This window comes from Nothobranchius furzeri, chromosome 7 (genome assembly GCF_043380555.1).
Source record: "Nothobranchius furzeri strain GRZ-AD chromosome 7, NfurGRZ-RIMD1, whole genome shotgun sequence".
NCBI classification, from domain to species: Eukaryota; Metazoa; Chordata; class Actinopteri; order Cyprinodontiformes; family Nothobranchiidae; genus Nothobranchius; species Nothobranchius furzeri.
In genome coordinates, this window is record NC_091747.1 from 59,688,709 (window position 1) to 59,705,456 (window position 16,748).

Below are 16,748 nucleotides of genomic sequence, written 5' to 3' on the forward strand. Positions count from 1 at the left end.
TGTGCACGTACAGCATGCGTGCCTCGTGCACGAGCCTACAATTGAAACTGCCGTTACGCTTTTGGCCTGAGGGGGCAATCGCGAGCATAACAATTCAAAACTCCGTAAAGTCCCTTTAAGTGCAGAGCGTAAAAGTCCGATTAGTAGATGCAGTTTCTAATTTCCCTGTTTTCCGCATGACACGATTAGACGAGACACAAACGTTGCACTTTAAACTTCAGGTTCCTTACAGAAAACATTGATGAGCCTTTTACTTCCCCTCATTAAACAGCAATAATCGAATCTCTACTCGGTTGCCACCCAACAGCATCATTTAGATAGGAAATGTAAAATAATTTTGTAAAATGTAGTTTGTTGGATTTCAGTAACGGACCCATTTGTTTCCGTTCTTCCCAGATCAGCTGACGTACAGCCCGACGGAAAGCTGCCGGGCCCGTTTCAGAGACATTTCAGTACGAAGCTCTCACGTTCTCCTCAAACCTCCTCAGGGAATCCACGCTGTGACAAGACGTCCCATTCCCTCGCTAATGCATCTTAATTCCAGTCGGTGTGCGGAGTGAAAAAGCTTCCCAGCTCATGAAGTGAATCCTTCACCTTAAACAGCAGAAATGCTTCACGACCAGGAAAGAGATGGAGGATAAAGTGTGCAGCGGAGCGTAGAAACCGGTTTTAATGACATCTTGATGAAAACACAAATGCCATCGGTTTGCAGATTAGTTCTGTGAAAACGGACGGGTGAAAAGTTATGGGTGAGATTCTGTATTGATTCTTTTTGAAATGACAGATGATTGACTGCAACTCACAGCTAAAGGCTGAATTATGAATAAGTGATTCTCCCTCCTCCTTCGTGACATTTAAATCCCACTTCTCCTCAAATAAATCAATAATTGCATTAAATCTGTCGGTTTTCTGCACGATTTTGTTCAGTCGTTCAAAAAAAAAAAAGTTTTCAATTTCGGAGTTGGGAATCCGTCGAACACCAAGTTGTTGGGCAAACGCCCAGTTTGAAATTGAATGTATTGATTGTTTGGTGCTTGTTCAAGTCGTGGTTAATGCATTCTGGCCAGCTCGCTTGGCTTTAAGCCAAATCTGAAGCTGAAATCCACCAAAAATAAAAAACCTAAAAAGCCATCTGGTAATTACTGTGTGCTGGTAACAAAGCTGCTCTTTTCTTGCAGTTATGGATTGGAGATTTATGTGTGAACACGCGTGGCAACTTTAAACACCAGCAGTCACCAAGAGACACATTTCTCTGGTCTTTTTATCCTTCGTTCAAATACATCTTGTTGTTTTTCTATCATTTATCCTCCTTTTAGTCGTCCATCGTTTGTTTGTGTCTGCTCAGGCCTCAGTTATTCTTCCTGCAAGCTCACTAGTCGGAAGGGACGAACAAACACGTGGAATGTGTTGCTGAAGCAAAAGGAGGAGGAACAAGCTGTAATTAGCGATGGAGGTGAACTCTCCCTGTATTAAACTATTCTAAATGAAGCCACAGATGCAGCTTTAAAGCATTTTAACTCGTTCACTGCCAATGACGACTAAAGTCGTCACTTGCGTTTTTTTACTGTGTGGGCGTCGGACGAGCCCCCGCACCGAGAGAACAAACACCTCAGCTCTAAAGCCGATCTTCATCCGCGTACGTCACACGTCACATGATCAGGAAGCAGAAAATCCATGTGTTAGGAGATCGTTTTGGGCCGCTGCTGTAAAAAAAGTGAGGTGCGAACTGGGAAAGCTTCTGCCGATCACAATTCAGCAACGGATTATGAAAGAACGGATAACGCTTGAAACGCGCGGATTCTTCCTGATGTAAGAGGTGAGTCTCCGCTTTGTTTCGGTTGTTTTGGCGTTGACATCATGCTAGCGCGCAACACTCTGTCACTCTTAAAAAAACAGTAAAAACGGTGAGAAACGCTGGCAGCGAGGGGCTTTACCGATCAGGAAACGGCTGGCAGTGAATGAGTTGATTAGAGGAAACTATGTTGTGAGTTTGTTTGATATTGAAATGTTGCATCAGATAGTTGAATCTGAAACTATACACAGATTTTAAGGTTAAAAGCGATACTACGCAGTTTTGCTTGCTTTTAGCACCCCCTACTGTCCCTTATTAATTATATGTGGTCAAACCGTCAATGAAGCTTATCTCCTCGCGGTGCGTTCGTCTTTTTAACACCTCAATCTAACAGCTGAAATGCCTCCTCAGCCTTCCTTAGTGTCTACAGGAGCGGTTCATCACTAAATGAAATGAATCAGCTGTATTCATGATCTGAAATATGCAGGAAATTTGCTGGAAGCAGACTCCAGCACCAGGTATGTCAGCTCAAAGTCTAACAGATGGCCACCACACTGAAGTTGCAAGCGCGGTATCATGGCCACAGGGAGCGGTAGGGGTCTGATTAACCTGAGTAACCCAGTCATTAACCCTATAAAGGGTCATTTTTGCACATAATGGCTCAAAAAATTTGAAAAAGTTGTTTAGTATCCCTCTAACTGGAAGTGGGACACCCCTTTGGGCTGCATGGTGGCGCAGTTGTTAGCACTGTTGCCTCGCAACACGAAGGTCGCAGGTTCGAAACTCGGCTGCGGCCTTTCTGCGTGGAGTTGCGTGTTCTCCCCGTGCTTGCGTGGGTTTTCTCCGGGTACTCCGGTTTCCCCCACAGATCACAACATGCCCTATAGGTAAAAAAAGAAAAATTGTAAGTCGCTTTGGGTAAAAGCGTCTGCTAAGCACATAAACATATATAAACATATAAATGCATGCCGTATGACTCTGTCGTCTGACTCGTGACATGAACATGAACATGCATAAATTAGTGATTCTAGCTGAATAATTTTGTCTTTTATACCAAGTTTTGTTTCTGAACAACAGTTTCAGCCCAGTGAAATGCCGGTCTAGGGGATGAAAGGATAAATTGTTACAAATAATAACAAAGTAAAAGAAACTAAAAAGGGAGAGAAGCAATTAACTAAAGAGAGGAGATGCGTGATGAGCATGCTAAGTGATGCACAATGCCGTTTCAGTATTTTAATACTTCCTTTAAAAAAGGGTTTAATTTTGTAAAAATTATATAGGAACTTTATAGTTCTGCAAGAAAACCATGAACATTAATGAATTTATCTTAAAAAAATTGCATTTCTAAAAATCTGAATGGCAATTAAGAACAATAACAAGAAATAAACCATATAAAACGATGAAACAAAGTTTTTACATTTTTCATAATCAAATCCGAATATTTTATCCAATTCTTTCTGTGATGTTTGTCATTTTTAAAATTAATGTTTCAGGTAACTCTGAAATGTAATCAGACAACAAATAAATAAATAAATAAATAATAAATAAAATAAATAAATAAAATATAAGAAAATAATAATAAATAAATAATTAAACAAATAAATAAATTATAAAAAATAATTAATTATAAAAATAATAAAAAATTCTTAAATAATCAAATATTTAAAAAAATAAATAAATAAATAAATAAACAAATATATAAATAAATGAAATTGTTTAACATGGTAAATATTGTTTTACTGTTAACTACCTACTATCAGCAGCTCATTGGTAAACAGACGTTAGTTCTTAGTGAGCAATTTTATTCATAAGACGTCTAAAAACCATCTAAACTATCCAAAGATGCTTGGGATAAAACTGGGATGGGATATGAAGATGGCGAACGGACGTCTGCATTCTGACTGAGTCATCTACAAACCGTTGCACAGAAACATCTGAAATGGTCCCGTGGTCAACACCCAGAACATTTATCATCTTCACACAGCGGAGAGTCATTTTCAACTCAGGATTTCACACTTTCTCCATCCCTGCTGCTGCTAAATTTGTTGGGCTATTGCTGAGCTGCCAGGATGACAAATCAGCCCTCAGCAAACAGAGTTCTTCTTCTTGGACCACCATCTCCACCGTACGGGAAATTATTCTGCTGTTCCTGTCCGGGAAATGAAATCCAAGTCAACAGAAGAGCTGGAGATAACCGAGAAGCATTTATTTATTTCCTCCCTTTCCAGCCTTACATGTTGGAGCTACCTTTGTGCATCAGACTTTTTTCCAGGAGCCGGATGTTTTCAGACACTTTTCCGGCTCGTGCTTGCTCCTGGCTGTCCCCTGCTCCAGCCATCTCTCTGAATTTCCAATGGACTTTATCTCCCACCATTTCCAACCGGATTTTGATTCGCTTTGCTACGCCTCATGTTGCTTTGCAGGGAGATGTCAGCAGCTTATTTACAGACTCATCATAAAAACTGCAGAATGAGCACAAATATTGTCAGTCAAAACATCTTATTTGACATTTCTGACATTTGTTTCTCCTCCATAATGCTCCGTGAGAATAACCCCCCGTTTGACCGTCCGGTGTGGCACAGAGCAGATGGGAGGTGTCGATCAGCGGAAGGTGTTTCAGTCGGTTTGGCGTTGAGGCGAGTTTGTGGTTTGCAGCAGGAAGTGACAGCACCTATTAATTTGGCCCTTTAATTTTAACTCCAACAGCGTCAGGCTCCACCACCTTCAATCTCCACCTGTCAGTCACAACAGGCCCCCCAGCAAAACACACACACACACGCACGCGCACGCACGCACGCACACACACACACACACACACACACACACACACACACGCACACACACACACGCACACAACAAATGCACTAAAAGGCTTTAAATCTAAAGCTGAAGCCTATTCTGCAAGTACCCAGAAAGAGGCTTTTAAATCAATCAGAAGTACCACTTTCTTAGTATCTCGGAGATGTCCGGGTCTGTAGAACCACCACGGTTGGAAATTGGGTTCTCTCATCATGAAGCAGACCCAACTATCATGAGTAATGGCCGGATTGATAGTCCTTCTGTGAAGCTGGGGACTAAATCCGGCGCTTTATGATGGTCCTCTCAGAGAGAAATGGTCTTGCAGCAGAGAAATGTGACACCGCAGGATAAATTCATAAGTTCTGACTCGTTCTCACCCTCGCCGTCCCCTCTGCTCCTGCTGTGAATCCCATCACGACTCCTTTAATATACCAAGGTCAAACCTCTCTTGGAGAAAGCTGAAAAGATTTCCTTGAATGAAACCAGCTGGGGCGACTGTTAACTTCTGTAAGTGCAAATGTAATCAGTGAGGCTGTGGCATTTGATTAGTTATGGGAAAAATATTGTTTCTGACATTTTCTCTGTTGAAAGAGGGTCGGTATTTTATTTTGAAATATGTAAAACTTGTAGGAGTAGCTAGAAAAATAAACATCTTCCTTTTTGTGCACAGTCTACATTAAAGGGGATCTATTATGTCTTTTTTTCTTAAGGTTTAATAGTTCTGTGGTTGATGTCAAACATGTTTATGACGTCCTTTACAAGAAATCCCTCTCACATTAATCCATTTAATCAGTTATATTCTTGACAGTTTCTGTGCCTTCCAGAATGAGCCGTTTAAGGGCTCTGTCACTTTACGAAAACAAGCTGGAGCTGGCCACGCCCACCCATCCTCTGCTCAGGCTGCTATGAGCTGAGAAGCTCTGATATCCAAGGAGGGCCTCAGAGTAGAACCTCTCCTCCTCCAATAGCAGTTCTCTTCCAAGTGAGAGGCAGTTCTGTTCTAATTTTCCCTGCTTGTGACATCACAATCGGGGACTTTTTGAAAGGGCTTGTTTTAGGCGCATACAGTATTTCCTAAAAGCAAACATGGACAAAATGGATGGATGGTTTTTTTCACATTTGAAGTGTTTATGGAGACAGAGTCCCACATGGAAGCACAAAGGAATGAAAAACGTGAGTTTTGCTAAATATGTCCCCTTTGATAATCGGAAAAAAAAACAAACAAGAAAATTAGACAATATGTGGGAAAAAAATGAGAAAATGGCTTTAAGTCAAATCAAGATGAATTCAATGTTTATCTTCTGTCCTGATGTAAAGAGTTAGCGTATCCTGCTTTGTAACACGTGCTTGCATGTTGCTCTCAGATGATCTCAAATTACACGAGAACAAGTCACAGAAGGCTGAGTGTGTTTGCTAAACATGCTGAAAACGTTGCTAAGTTGGCAATTCTGAGCAGAAATTAGAAGTTGAAGCACCCATTGGCTGGTACACCTTTTATGCCCCACCCCCTTTTTTAAATAAAACGGACACATTCTAGATTAAACAGTTAAACTAGACCCTCCGATGTTTCTTTAGGCGTTGGATATGTTCAGTTTGGGTAATGGGTAATGTGACGCTTACAACAAGATAACTGATAAATGCCATTTTAAACGACACCGTCACTCGACACGGGTGAAGAAGAGTCGGGTTTAGAAAATGCAACACTGCTGTGCTTTCAAACACGATGCCATGGCTTTACTAGTGTTCTGTCTTTCTTCAGGCTACAGCTGTTCTCTTGCGGCGATCTAAAAGAACCCTGCAGAGCTATAAGTAACACTTGTTGTTTAGTTGGAGGTTCTTCCAGACATCAGAATCTGCTCATCTGTAGTAGACAGGAGCGTCTTCATCCGTCATTACAGTCGTGAAATGAAGTGTCAGTGTATAATCTACAAACTACAGTATGCAGCTCCTCCTAGTGGTCTGGAGGAGAGTATTTGAATGGAATAGAATAGAATAGAATAGAATAAAATTGAATAGAATAGCCTTTATTGTCATTGTATAGGTTTCAATCAAACTGGAGTGCCACTCTCTTTGCTGCAAAATGTAAAAGAATACAAACAGTAATACGATAATAATATAAATGTTAAATCAACAGTAGTATGTACAAATGTTTACAGAGCAGCAGCATTAATGTTTGTTGTTTTATTCTGTTGAAACTTTAGGAAATAAAATAAATGTATAAATAAATTCCAGGAGGCTGAAAATATCAAAGCCAATTTATTTTTAGAAAACTATTTCCAACACCTTCTTTTTACAATTAGGCAACTAGTACGTGCCTGTTTTTTTTTTATCAGTTATTGAAACTTTCTGATGGCTCATGGTGCTTTAATCTTGTGAAGAGGATGGCTGTGAGCAGACGAGTTGGTAAGGACAGAAATTCATGTCGAGCAGACGCTCCGCCACCCCTGACTCTCCACCGCAGCGGTGTTTACGGTGGGTTTAGAGAACGCAGCTCTCCAGGCCAGATCAGCTGAGATCCTAACCCTTCGGATGAAAGGAGAGGCTGTTCATCTTAAATCGGGCTGGCCAGCTGATGGATGGAGAACTTGTGTGTTTGTCTGCAGTTTTGTTGGATGAAAACAACGTTGTGTAAGACACTAAAGATGCAAGATTCATTCTTTTTTCCAATTTAGATGTTAAGTTTTGATTGCAAATAGATTTATGGTTGCTCTAACACATGCATGCTCCTGCACATAAAAAAAATCAACTATTTACTTTATCAGCTGACCTGTGTTGAAGCTCTTGTCCACTGTCTCTGATGTTTGCTGCTATTTGGTGGCTGAAAAGCCTCTAGCTGGGATTAAAGCGAGCAGGTCTGCCCCCTGCTGACCTGGACTAGCTGGATTCATCATTGAGAAATATTTATTTTCATATAAAACTTCACTTTATAAGACATTGTGTAATAAAATGAAAAAGCCTTGATAGACCAGTTGTTCATGCTTAGTCCCTATAAAGGATCAACATCGTCTCGAACACATTGTTCATGATCGATTTGATGGAAGTTGGTGGTAAATGTTTAAAAGAGAATTGAAAGCTGAAGGAGTCCGCACAGTTTGCAGCTGAAGTGTGAATTACCATCTGCGTTGAAGGTTTCCTTAAAAATAACATAAATCCAAGCAGATTTGAGCAGCTCTCGGTGGATTTGAGCAGAAAAAGAGCAGTTTGTTTACATTTCTTGCAGCTTTCTTACAAAGAGGCGGCTCCTTTCCTCACATCTTGAGTGACTGGATGTTTAATTCCGAGTTTTTACTCGCCGAGGTGTTCTGAATCATGTGGGAATCATTTCAGTCCAATTTAGGAAAACAATAAAAAAAACTAACTTTCAAATTTCCGAGGTCATTTTCTGAAAGGCGTCATCATCCAAAGCTAACTTGTTTGCTAAGGATTTGTTGTCTTTTCTTCCAAGGACAAATCCTAAACATCCAGTGATTAAAGTCTTGCTTTTATTGCTCATGCAGATCAGTAAATGTATTTATTGAAACAGTCTTTGATTCTGTGAAAAAAGGAAATATAATTATTGTTTATTTTTCTCCACATGTCATTATAACACTAAAATAAATGTGTGCAAAGCTGAAAAAACACTCCTGAAGCTTGGAATAAAGAGAACCTATTCAGTTTTATATGAAAAGCACACAACTCTATCTTGTTACATTTTGAAATAAAAGAAGTATAAAGCATTGCTGACATGTTCATGTTATTATAGAAAAGGTGTAAATATCTGTTAGGAAGAGTATTTTCCAGTTTTTAGCTCTTTTATGAAATAAAACACCTAAAATATGCAAACGGTGTGACTAATTCCTTTAAAATCCACAAACATTTAATAAGAAAACCTAAACATGTTAATTTATTTAAGTGAGAATTAAAATAAAACCATAATTGTAGGTTTTTGGATCAAATTTCTGTGAAAAATGCACTGTCCCAAATATTAAAGTCCCACGATTGCATACAGTTGGAAATTAAACAAATAATTATGCAATTGTAAAACTATAATAACAATAAATATACTTCATTATTTAGGGAAATAGTTACAAAGAGCCACATACAGCCCCCCACTGGTATAGCGAGGCTTTTAGGAATACCGTGAGGAAACGGCAACATTTGTTTAAAAGTCGCTTTTTCATTTAAAAAAGCTCTTGAAAGGTGAAAAAGCTAAACGTCAGGATTGGAATCTGAGTAATCTCAGATTAAACCTGTTTTACAGTCGGAATAGTTCCTTTGGAAGATGTTGTGCGCGTGCTCTTCCACACGGGGGCACTGTTGCTCTCTAAATGACACATCCACTGACCCACATGGTGCAAAATAAAAAGACCAAACTTGATATTTAAGCTCCACTAGAGAGCCAAGTCGGGATGAGTTTAAGGTGAACTCTTTATTATTTAATTGGTGACAGGTTGGGTCGTTTCCAGCGGTTTGTAAACATCTGCTCCGAACAAACCCGATTAGCCCCTCATCAGCAGCGACTTTTTTCTCTGCCACGGGGGAGGGAAAGGGATGCGGGACATCCGCCAGCTCGCTTTCCGTGTCATTTGGATCCAGGTTGCGTTCTCCTCTCAGCTCCAACTCGTACCGGTTTGCGCTTGAACCGCAAAGTCCGGAAAAGTGTGCAAAGTGCGTCGCGAGAGGATCGTTAAGAAGGAACCCGGAGAAGTGCGTGATGTGAATCTCCAAACGAGTCCAGGAGTCTTTTTTCCGTTCCTCATCAGAACTAAAGCAACACCTTTTTAATTTTTCTTTTAAATCAACCCAGGCTGACCCATAACTTTCCTTTTAAGCGCATTGCTCTTGCTTTTCTGACGACATGGCATCAATGTATCAGAGGTTTACCGGCAAGATCAACACTAACACGTCGTTCCCCAACCCTCCGGAGGCGAGTCAGCTGCTCAGGAAAGCTGGCGAGGGGGAGAGGGCGGCGGAGAGCCAGCAACCCCGGAACCAGAACCGGTACCGGAGGCACTGCGAGGACGAGGATGTAAGAAACTCCCGCCTCCTGTTTTTAAAGAGTTAAATCAGAAACGCTCGTTTGAGGTCGAAACGTAGATAAAGTTGTCAAACTTTGATGCGTCATTGCATCAATTGGCGGGTTCATCTGCCAGTGGATGACGTTTCTGTTACGTCTTTTTAGACATGTGGCTGTTTGATGTCTTGGTAAAAATGGCAGCTCGTTGTTTGGAGGGAAGCTGGCATTTTATGGGAAACAAAAGGTCAAATGGTGGAAATCATATAAAACAAACATTATTAGTGAATGTTTGCTGTCCTCATCGTTTATCTGGAGCAGTGCTGCTTAAATCCAGAGGATTTAGGATTTTGTGTTATAAATTCCTCCTTGTTGACCTCTGCTGGCTATTTTTAGAATACTTTGCTCAAATCACAGGAAGAGGTGGACCTGTCCATGGTTCTGAAAGACTTGGTTTAGTGTAGCTGCTGTTGGCGCTGACCGTGGTGCCAAAAGACTCGAGCCAAGTTCATGACATATCAGCTTGGGTTAGGAGACAAGCACATGGGAGTGTTGCAAAACAATTCCCCTCCAGGAAACAGGTGTGTGTGTGTGTGTGTGTGTGTGTGCGTGTGCGTGTGCGTGCGTGCGTGTCTGTGTGTGTGTGTGTGTGTTGTGCACATTTCTCTAACAGGAACAAACTAATCCCTCATTTGCCTCCACCTGCAGAGAGCTTCCGCCAAAATAAAACATCAATATTGCAAAGCCAATGGAGTTGGTGTTAGACTTGTGTTGATGTTAGCCAATCAACGGTGAGCTGTCCAAGTATCAGGAAGTAAGGCTTCAAATCCTGCCGTATGTTACCACTCTCTCCTCCAGCACACTTCTCCATCCTCAAACAGGTCCGCCAGAGCTTTTGTCCCCCATAGAACGACATACAAGGCATTAATTCGAAAATTATTAAAATATGTTTTAAATGAGAAAAGTACACAATTGTGATTAAAAATGTAAAGAAAGAGAAAGAGTGAATAAGAAAGAGGGAAGTCAGTGGATCCTGAGGAAGGCGGAATAGGTTGGGAGAGCAGAAAAAGGAGAGGGTGATGAAAGTCATACAAAACCAGCTTGAACAGGTGAGTTTCCAGCTGCTTTTTGAAGGAGACCACTGAGTCCACTGCTCTCAGGCTCAGAGGGAGAGAGTTCCAGAGTCTGGGGGCCACAGCAGCAAATGATACGTCACCTTTGGTCTTTAGTCTGGTGCTGCACAACCAGTAGGCTTTGGTCACTAGACCTCAGGGACCTGCTTGGGGTGTAGGGACTAAGAAGATCACCGATGTGTGATGATGCTTGTCCATGTAAGGCCCTATAGTGACTACTGTGGCTGAAGTTGGTGCTGTCTAAGGTGCTGAAATAACTGGTGTACGTGGCTGATTATGGTGCTATCCATGGTGCTGAAACAACTGGTCTGCTGTGGCTGAGTATGGTGCTATCCATGGTGCTGAAACAACTGCGTACTGTGGCTGAGTATGGTGCTATCCATGGTGCTGAAACAACTGGCGTACTGTGGCTTATATTGGTGCTATCCATGGTGCTGAAACAACTAGTCTACTGTGGCTGATGTTAGAGCTGTCCATGGTGCTGACAGACTTGGTCTACTGTGGTTGCTGGGATTACAACAAGATATCTACATTAAATAATAAAATTACTATTGCCTTGGTTTAGTTTGTGCTTCTAATGGATAGAAGGGACATTCATAAGGAATTTATGGCCACAATTACTTTAGGATAAAAACAGTTTATGAAACAGTTCATCTTGCTTTCAAGCAATAAATATTAGTTGGGATCATTTTAAAGGTGTGAAGGTAAAAAGACTGTGAAAATTATGCTTGGATTTGGGGAAAAACCATTAACTTCAGACTAAAGTCTCCCCCAAAATAAAATAGGAGGTATTTTAAAAGCTAAATGAAAATGTTTGTATTTAAAATACAGTATGCCAGAGAAAATGAACCCAACAGCTTTAAGCAAATATTTAAGAATGATTGATGGTTTGAGCTGCTGTGACTTCCAGAGGTAGGCTGCTCTACAGATTAAGGATCACTGCAGAAAATGTTCTGCCATCTTTAATTTTGAGACTAGATCTGGGAATGTAAGAAATTAGCTGATGTAGGGATATCAGAGCTTTGGCAGGAGTGTGATGATGGAAAAGCTCTGACAGATTAGATGGTGCCAAACCAATAAGACCGGAAAATGAGCAACGAAATTGAATCGGGATCCTGAACTGGTCAGGACGGTGGTGTTAGGAGGTGAGCAGAGGTGTGATGGGATTTCCATCCCTGTTAGAAAGTGGGCTGCTGCATTTAGAAAGTTCTAGGATTTTTTTTACACAGTTTGTAATCTTTACATTAAAACAGACTTACAGAAAATCAAACATCTAAAACATTCAAATAATGGCTAAATGATCTTTTCCATGTTTTATGTTAAAACTGAACACACCCCTCAAATAGTCTCAGCTGCTGCTGCTACCTGAACTTAACACTGTAGGTGCAGGTGGGAAAACATTGGTTGAGGTGTGCATGAATTTAACATGAGGTTGATTTATTGACTGTCAGCCTTGTCCTTATGTTTGTTGGTGCAGAGAACTTCAACATGATCTGAAATCAATCCAAACAGAGATTTCTGATCCATATAGGTCGGCCTAAGAGCGTGGCGAGGGATGCTGCTGGGATGAAGGGCATTTTAAACACAGCTGTTTGTGTTTATTACAGCATGGATACATCCAGTTATTTATTTGGTGTTTAGTATTATGTGTTCCTAATGTTTAGACGTACCGCCTCTTGCCGACTTGTAGGAATGAAACCTATTAGCATATTTTTGAGATTCTAATCAAAGATCTGAGCTGCGGATTACAGCTTTATCGTGTCAGGCTGCTAGTTTCTGCCTACAGTCATGTGAGAGTTACTGATTAGTGTTGTTTGAAGAATGACAGACAGGCAGAAGCCCTCCTCACAACAACTTGTTATTGCTTTTGTTGGCAGTGAGCTTAACCTGTTTTCTCTGTTTAATCCCTTTCTGTCAATACATTTGATAATGATCTCAGTCAGAAACCCTCTGATGATGGTTCCACGCTGGTGAAACAAACTCATTACCTTCCAATCAAACACGTTCAATAATATGTATTGTTTTTTTTTTGTCCTAAATCCCCTAAATCATCATCTGAATATATGACCAATATATCAAGTGTTGAATTTGTTTATTTTTAATGTTTGTTTATTCTTCCAGGTGCTTCCTTTAAAGCAAAGGAGGCCGTCAGCCTCATTCATTAGAAATGATCTGAAATGGTGCTTCAAAGTAAGAAAAAAAAGTGAACAAGATGCTAACGGAGATCTTTACTCTTACCATGAAAGCTTGATCCCTGCGTTGTGATTTCTTTTGTCTCAGCAGACCCCATTACAGGAGTAAACATCTCTGTTTCCTCATGTTTGTGTCTGCAACTGTAACGAGACTCGGGAGATAACGGGCCGAGACCTCGACCAGGCAGAGGTGATGTCTTTTATGTTTCAGGCATGGATAAAACTGTTGGTACCCTCTGGATGAAGAAAGACAGAAACACTGAAATCATCTGAAACCTGAAAATTCACCTAAAACTATCTAATTGACTTTCAAGTTAAAATGTGTAGCTTTTACCGTTCATCTCTGGAAAAATCCATCGAAATGTTGTTTAAAATGAGTTAACCGATGCCCAGTTTTTGAAATTATTAGCAACTTCGTAACATAACTACAAAAAATTGGGTCTAAAATACATGGGAGTGGGTCCAAGTCTCTGGGCAGTGCCATGTTATTTTCTACAGGATTCCGTGAGGACAAAACACATCTACTGATTTGTAACAAACGGTTACAAAACTTTCGTCATTCTTAATTTTACACATTTCCCTCTTCACTCGCTGCCAGGGATGAAAGGGAGTCTGATGCTTGTTATTTACCTGGACGTTGCGCTCCTTTATCCCTAAAGGGCATCCGTTGTTAAGGTCTTACTCAAACACAAAACTCTGGTTGCTTGCAGTGATTTAGGTTCGTACCACCCCCATCGCCAGGAAAAACACGTTCTCACTTTTGCTGTCTCCTGATACGACTCTGTCCTCAGCTTTCTACGTTCAGTGTAGTACAGGTGCTGGCCAGTAAATTAGAATATCATCAAAAGGTTGAAAATATTTCAGTAATTCCATTCAAAACGTGAAACTTGTACATTATATTCATGCAATGCACACAGACCAATGTATTTCCGATGTTTATTACGTTTAATTTTGATATTTATAGGTGACAACCAATGAAAACATCAAATCTGGTATCTCAGAAAATTAGAATATTCTAAAGGCCAATGAAAAAATGTTTGTTTCTCTAATGTTGGCCAACTGAAAAGAATGAACATGAAAAGAATGTGCATGTATAGCACTCAATACTTAGTCGGGGCTCCTTTTGCCTCAATAACTGCAGTAATGCGGCGTGGCATGGACTCGATCAGTCTGTGGCACTGCTCAGGTGTTATGAGAGCCCAGGTTGCTCTGATAGTCGTCTTCAGCTCCTCTGCATTGTTGGGTCTAGCGTATTGCATCCTCCGCTTCACAATACCCCATAGATTTTCTATGGGGTTAAGGTCAGGCGAGTTTGCTGGCCAATCAAGGACAGGGATACCATGGTCCTTGAACCAGGTGCTGGTGGTTTTGGCACTGTGTGCAGGTGCCAAGTCCTGTTGAAAGGTGAAGTCTGCATCCCCATAAAGTTGGTCAGCAGCAGGAAGCATGAAGTGCTCTAAAACTTCCTGGTAGACGGCTGCATTGACCCTGGACCTCAGGAAACAGAGTGGGCCAACACCGGCAGATGACATGGCACCCCACACCATCACTGACGGTGGAAACTTTACACTGGACCTCATGCAACGTGGATTCTGTGCTTCTCCGCTCTTCCTCCAGACTCTGGGTCCTTGATTTCCAAAGGAAATGCAGAACTTGCTTTCATCAGAAAACATAACTTTGGACCACTCAGCATCAGTCCAGTCCTTTTTGTCCTTGGCCCAGGCGAGACGCTTCTTGCGCTGTTTCTTGTTCAAGAGTGGCTTGACACACGGAATGCGACACCTGAATCCCATGTCTTTCATGAGTCTCCTCGTGGTGGTTCTTGAAGCGCTGACTCCAGCTGCAGTCCACTCTTTGTGGATCTCCCCCACATTTTTGAATGGGTTTGTCGTCACAATTCTCTGCAGGGTGCGGTTATCCCTAGAGCTTGTACACTTTTTTCTACCACATTTTTTCCGTCCCTTCGCCTGTCTGTTAATGTGCTTGGACACAGAGCTCTGCGAACTGCCAGCTTCTTTAGCAATCACCTTTTGTGTCTTGCCCTCCTTGTGCAAGGTGTCAATGATTGTCTTTTGGACAGCTGTTAAGTCAGAAGTCTTCCCCATGATTGTGGTGCCTTCAAAACAAGACTGAGGGACCTTTTAAAGGCCTTTGCAGGTGTTTTGAGTAAATCAGCTGATTAGAGTGGCAGCAGGTGTCTTCTATATTCAGCCTTTTCAGAATATTCTAATTTTTTGAGATACCAAATTTGGAGTTTTCATTAGTTGTCACTTATGAATATGAAATTTAAATGTAATGAACATTGGAAATACATTGGTCTGTGTGCATTGCATGAATATAATGTACAAGTTTCACGTTTTGAATGGAATTACTGAAATATTTTCAACCTTTTGATGATATTCTAATTTACTGGCCAGCACCTGTACTCACCCCGATACCAAACAGCCCTGCGACTACCCTTCTCCCCTATTAACACATCTTAGTTTTATGCTCTAATTATTTTTCTTCTTAATCCAGATTAGATGCATTAGTTACATTTTGTAAATTATTCAGGAGAATCTAACTTATAACATCACATCTGATGTTTATAGTACATAATTGGTAAAATTCACTTTATTTTATGTCAGTTTTAAGCACTTTCCTTAACACATTTTAGACCCTTTCTTTCTTTTTACGTGTGTGTGTGTGTTTTTTTTTCAGTTCACACACTAAACCCATTGTTCTGTTTCATGCTCTCTTCTCTTTGTGGCTCGACTTTGGATTAAGAAGGATGAGGCAGAAAACTGGATAAATCCAAAGTACAAAACAAAAGCATGAACTATTTTTCCCCCTCATTCTTTGCTTTATGTTTCCGTCACACACAGAAAGGATTTTTTTCTTCTGGTTAGAATTATGATTCAGCAAAGCCCTGCAACGTTCGTTTCATAAGCTGCACAGTATCCCATTCTGGGTTTATAAAAAGTATAATAATAATGATGGAAGTCGACAAAAGGAAAGCCGTAAATATAAAGTTTATCTCCGTGTTTGTGTCTTTTCTTTTCGCCGCGTCAGCAAATGCGAGAGTTATTTTGGAGAACAATAGGTTATAAGTCGGGGGACTCATTTTTAGCCTTCCTGCACAGAAAAAAGACTCACTGTTTCTTATTTTGATATAACTTTTTTTATTGCTCTCAAAAGAATGGTGCTGAATTTGCTTTGCCATACATTCCCTCCCGCTGCTGCTGTTACGCTGCTGATGCTGAATGTGTGCATTACTGGCATTCTGGTTGATGTTAGTTTTGTTTTCTGAGAAACTGAAGATATGAGGTATATTAGGTTAATAAAATGTTTTAGGTAATAAATTATTAAAAGTTTAAAGGTGTGGTTAACTGAAAAACCATGTTTTAATGATTATTTCTGATTATAATCTTTCACTTTGAGTGTTTACCATACCATACCATAGTTTATTTATATAGCACGTTTAAAACGCAGCATGGGAGCTGCCCAAAGTGCTGAACAGGCCAAAACAAAGCACGACCAATCCAAGCAACTAAAACAGAAGATAAAAATACCAATCAAAAGCAGATAAAACATGAGGAATACTGAGAACATGTTAAAACAATAACACAATAAAACACTAAAACGAGTCACTGTCTAAAGGCCACATCATAGTGGGTCTTTAAACGAGATTTTAAAAAACTGCCAATGATGGAGCATGCCGGACTATAACGAGTAACGAGTTCCACAGCTTTGGGGCAGCATGCATAAATGCTCGTTCACCCCACGATTTGTAACGCATCCGGGAGTGCAAAGCAGCAGGAAGTCAGCCGACCTCAACGTGCGCGTGGGTACATAGGGAG

At 40.7% G+C, this 16,748-nt stretch overlaps 1 protein-coding gene across 4 annotated transcripts in view; it reads left to right on the plus strand.

The window, feature by feature from the left end:
- LOC107383076 (A-type potassium channel modulatory protein DPP6) overlaps positions 1 to 16,748 on the plus strand; it is a 371,266-nt gene that overhangs the window by 97,441 nt on the left and 257,077 nt on the right. Inside the window, exon 1 of one of the 4 annotated variants that reach the window (XM_015955497.3) lies at positions 9,303 to 9,599. The exons of the other annotated variants lie outside the window; for them this stretch is intronic. Coding sequence (XP_015810983.3) covers positions 9,429 to 9,599 — 171 coding nt within the window. The 5' untranslated portion in view covers positions 9,303 to 9,428. Of the gene's footprint in view, positions 1 to 9,302; positions 9,600 to 16,748 lie in introns of those variants that run through there. 4 annotated transcript variants of the gene reach the window in all.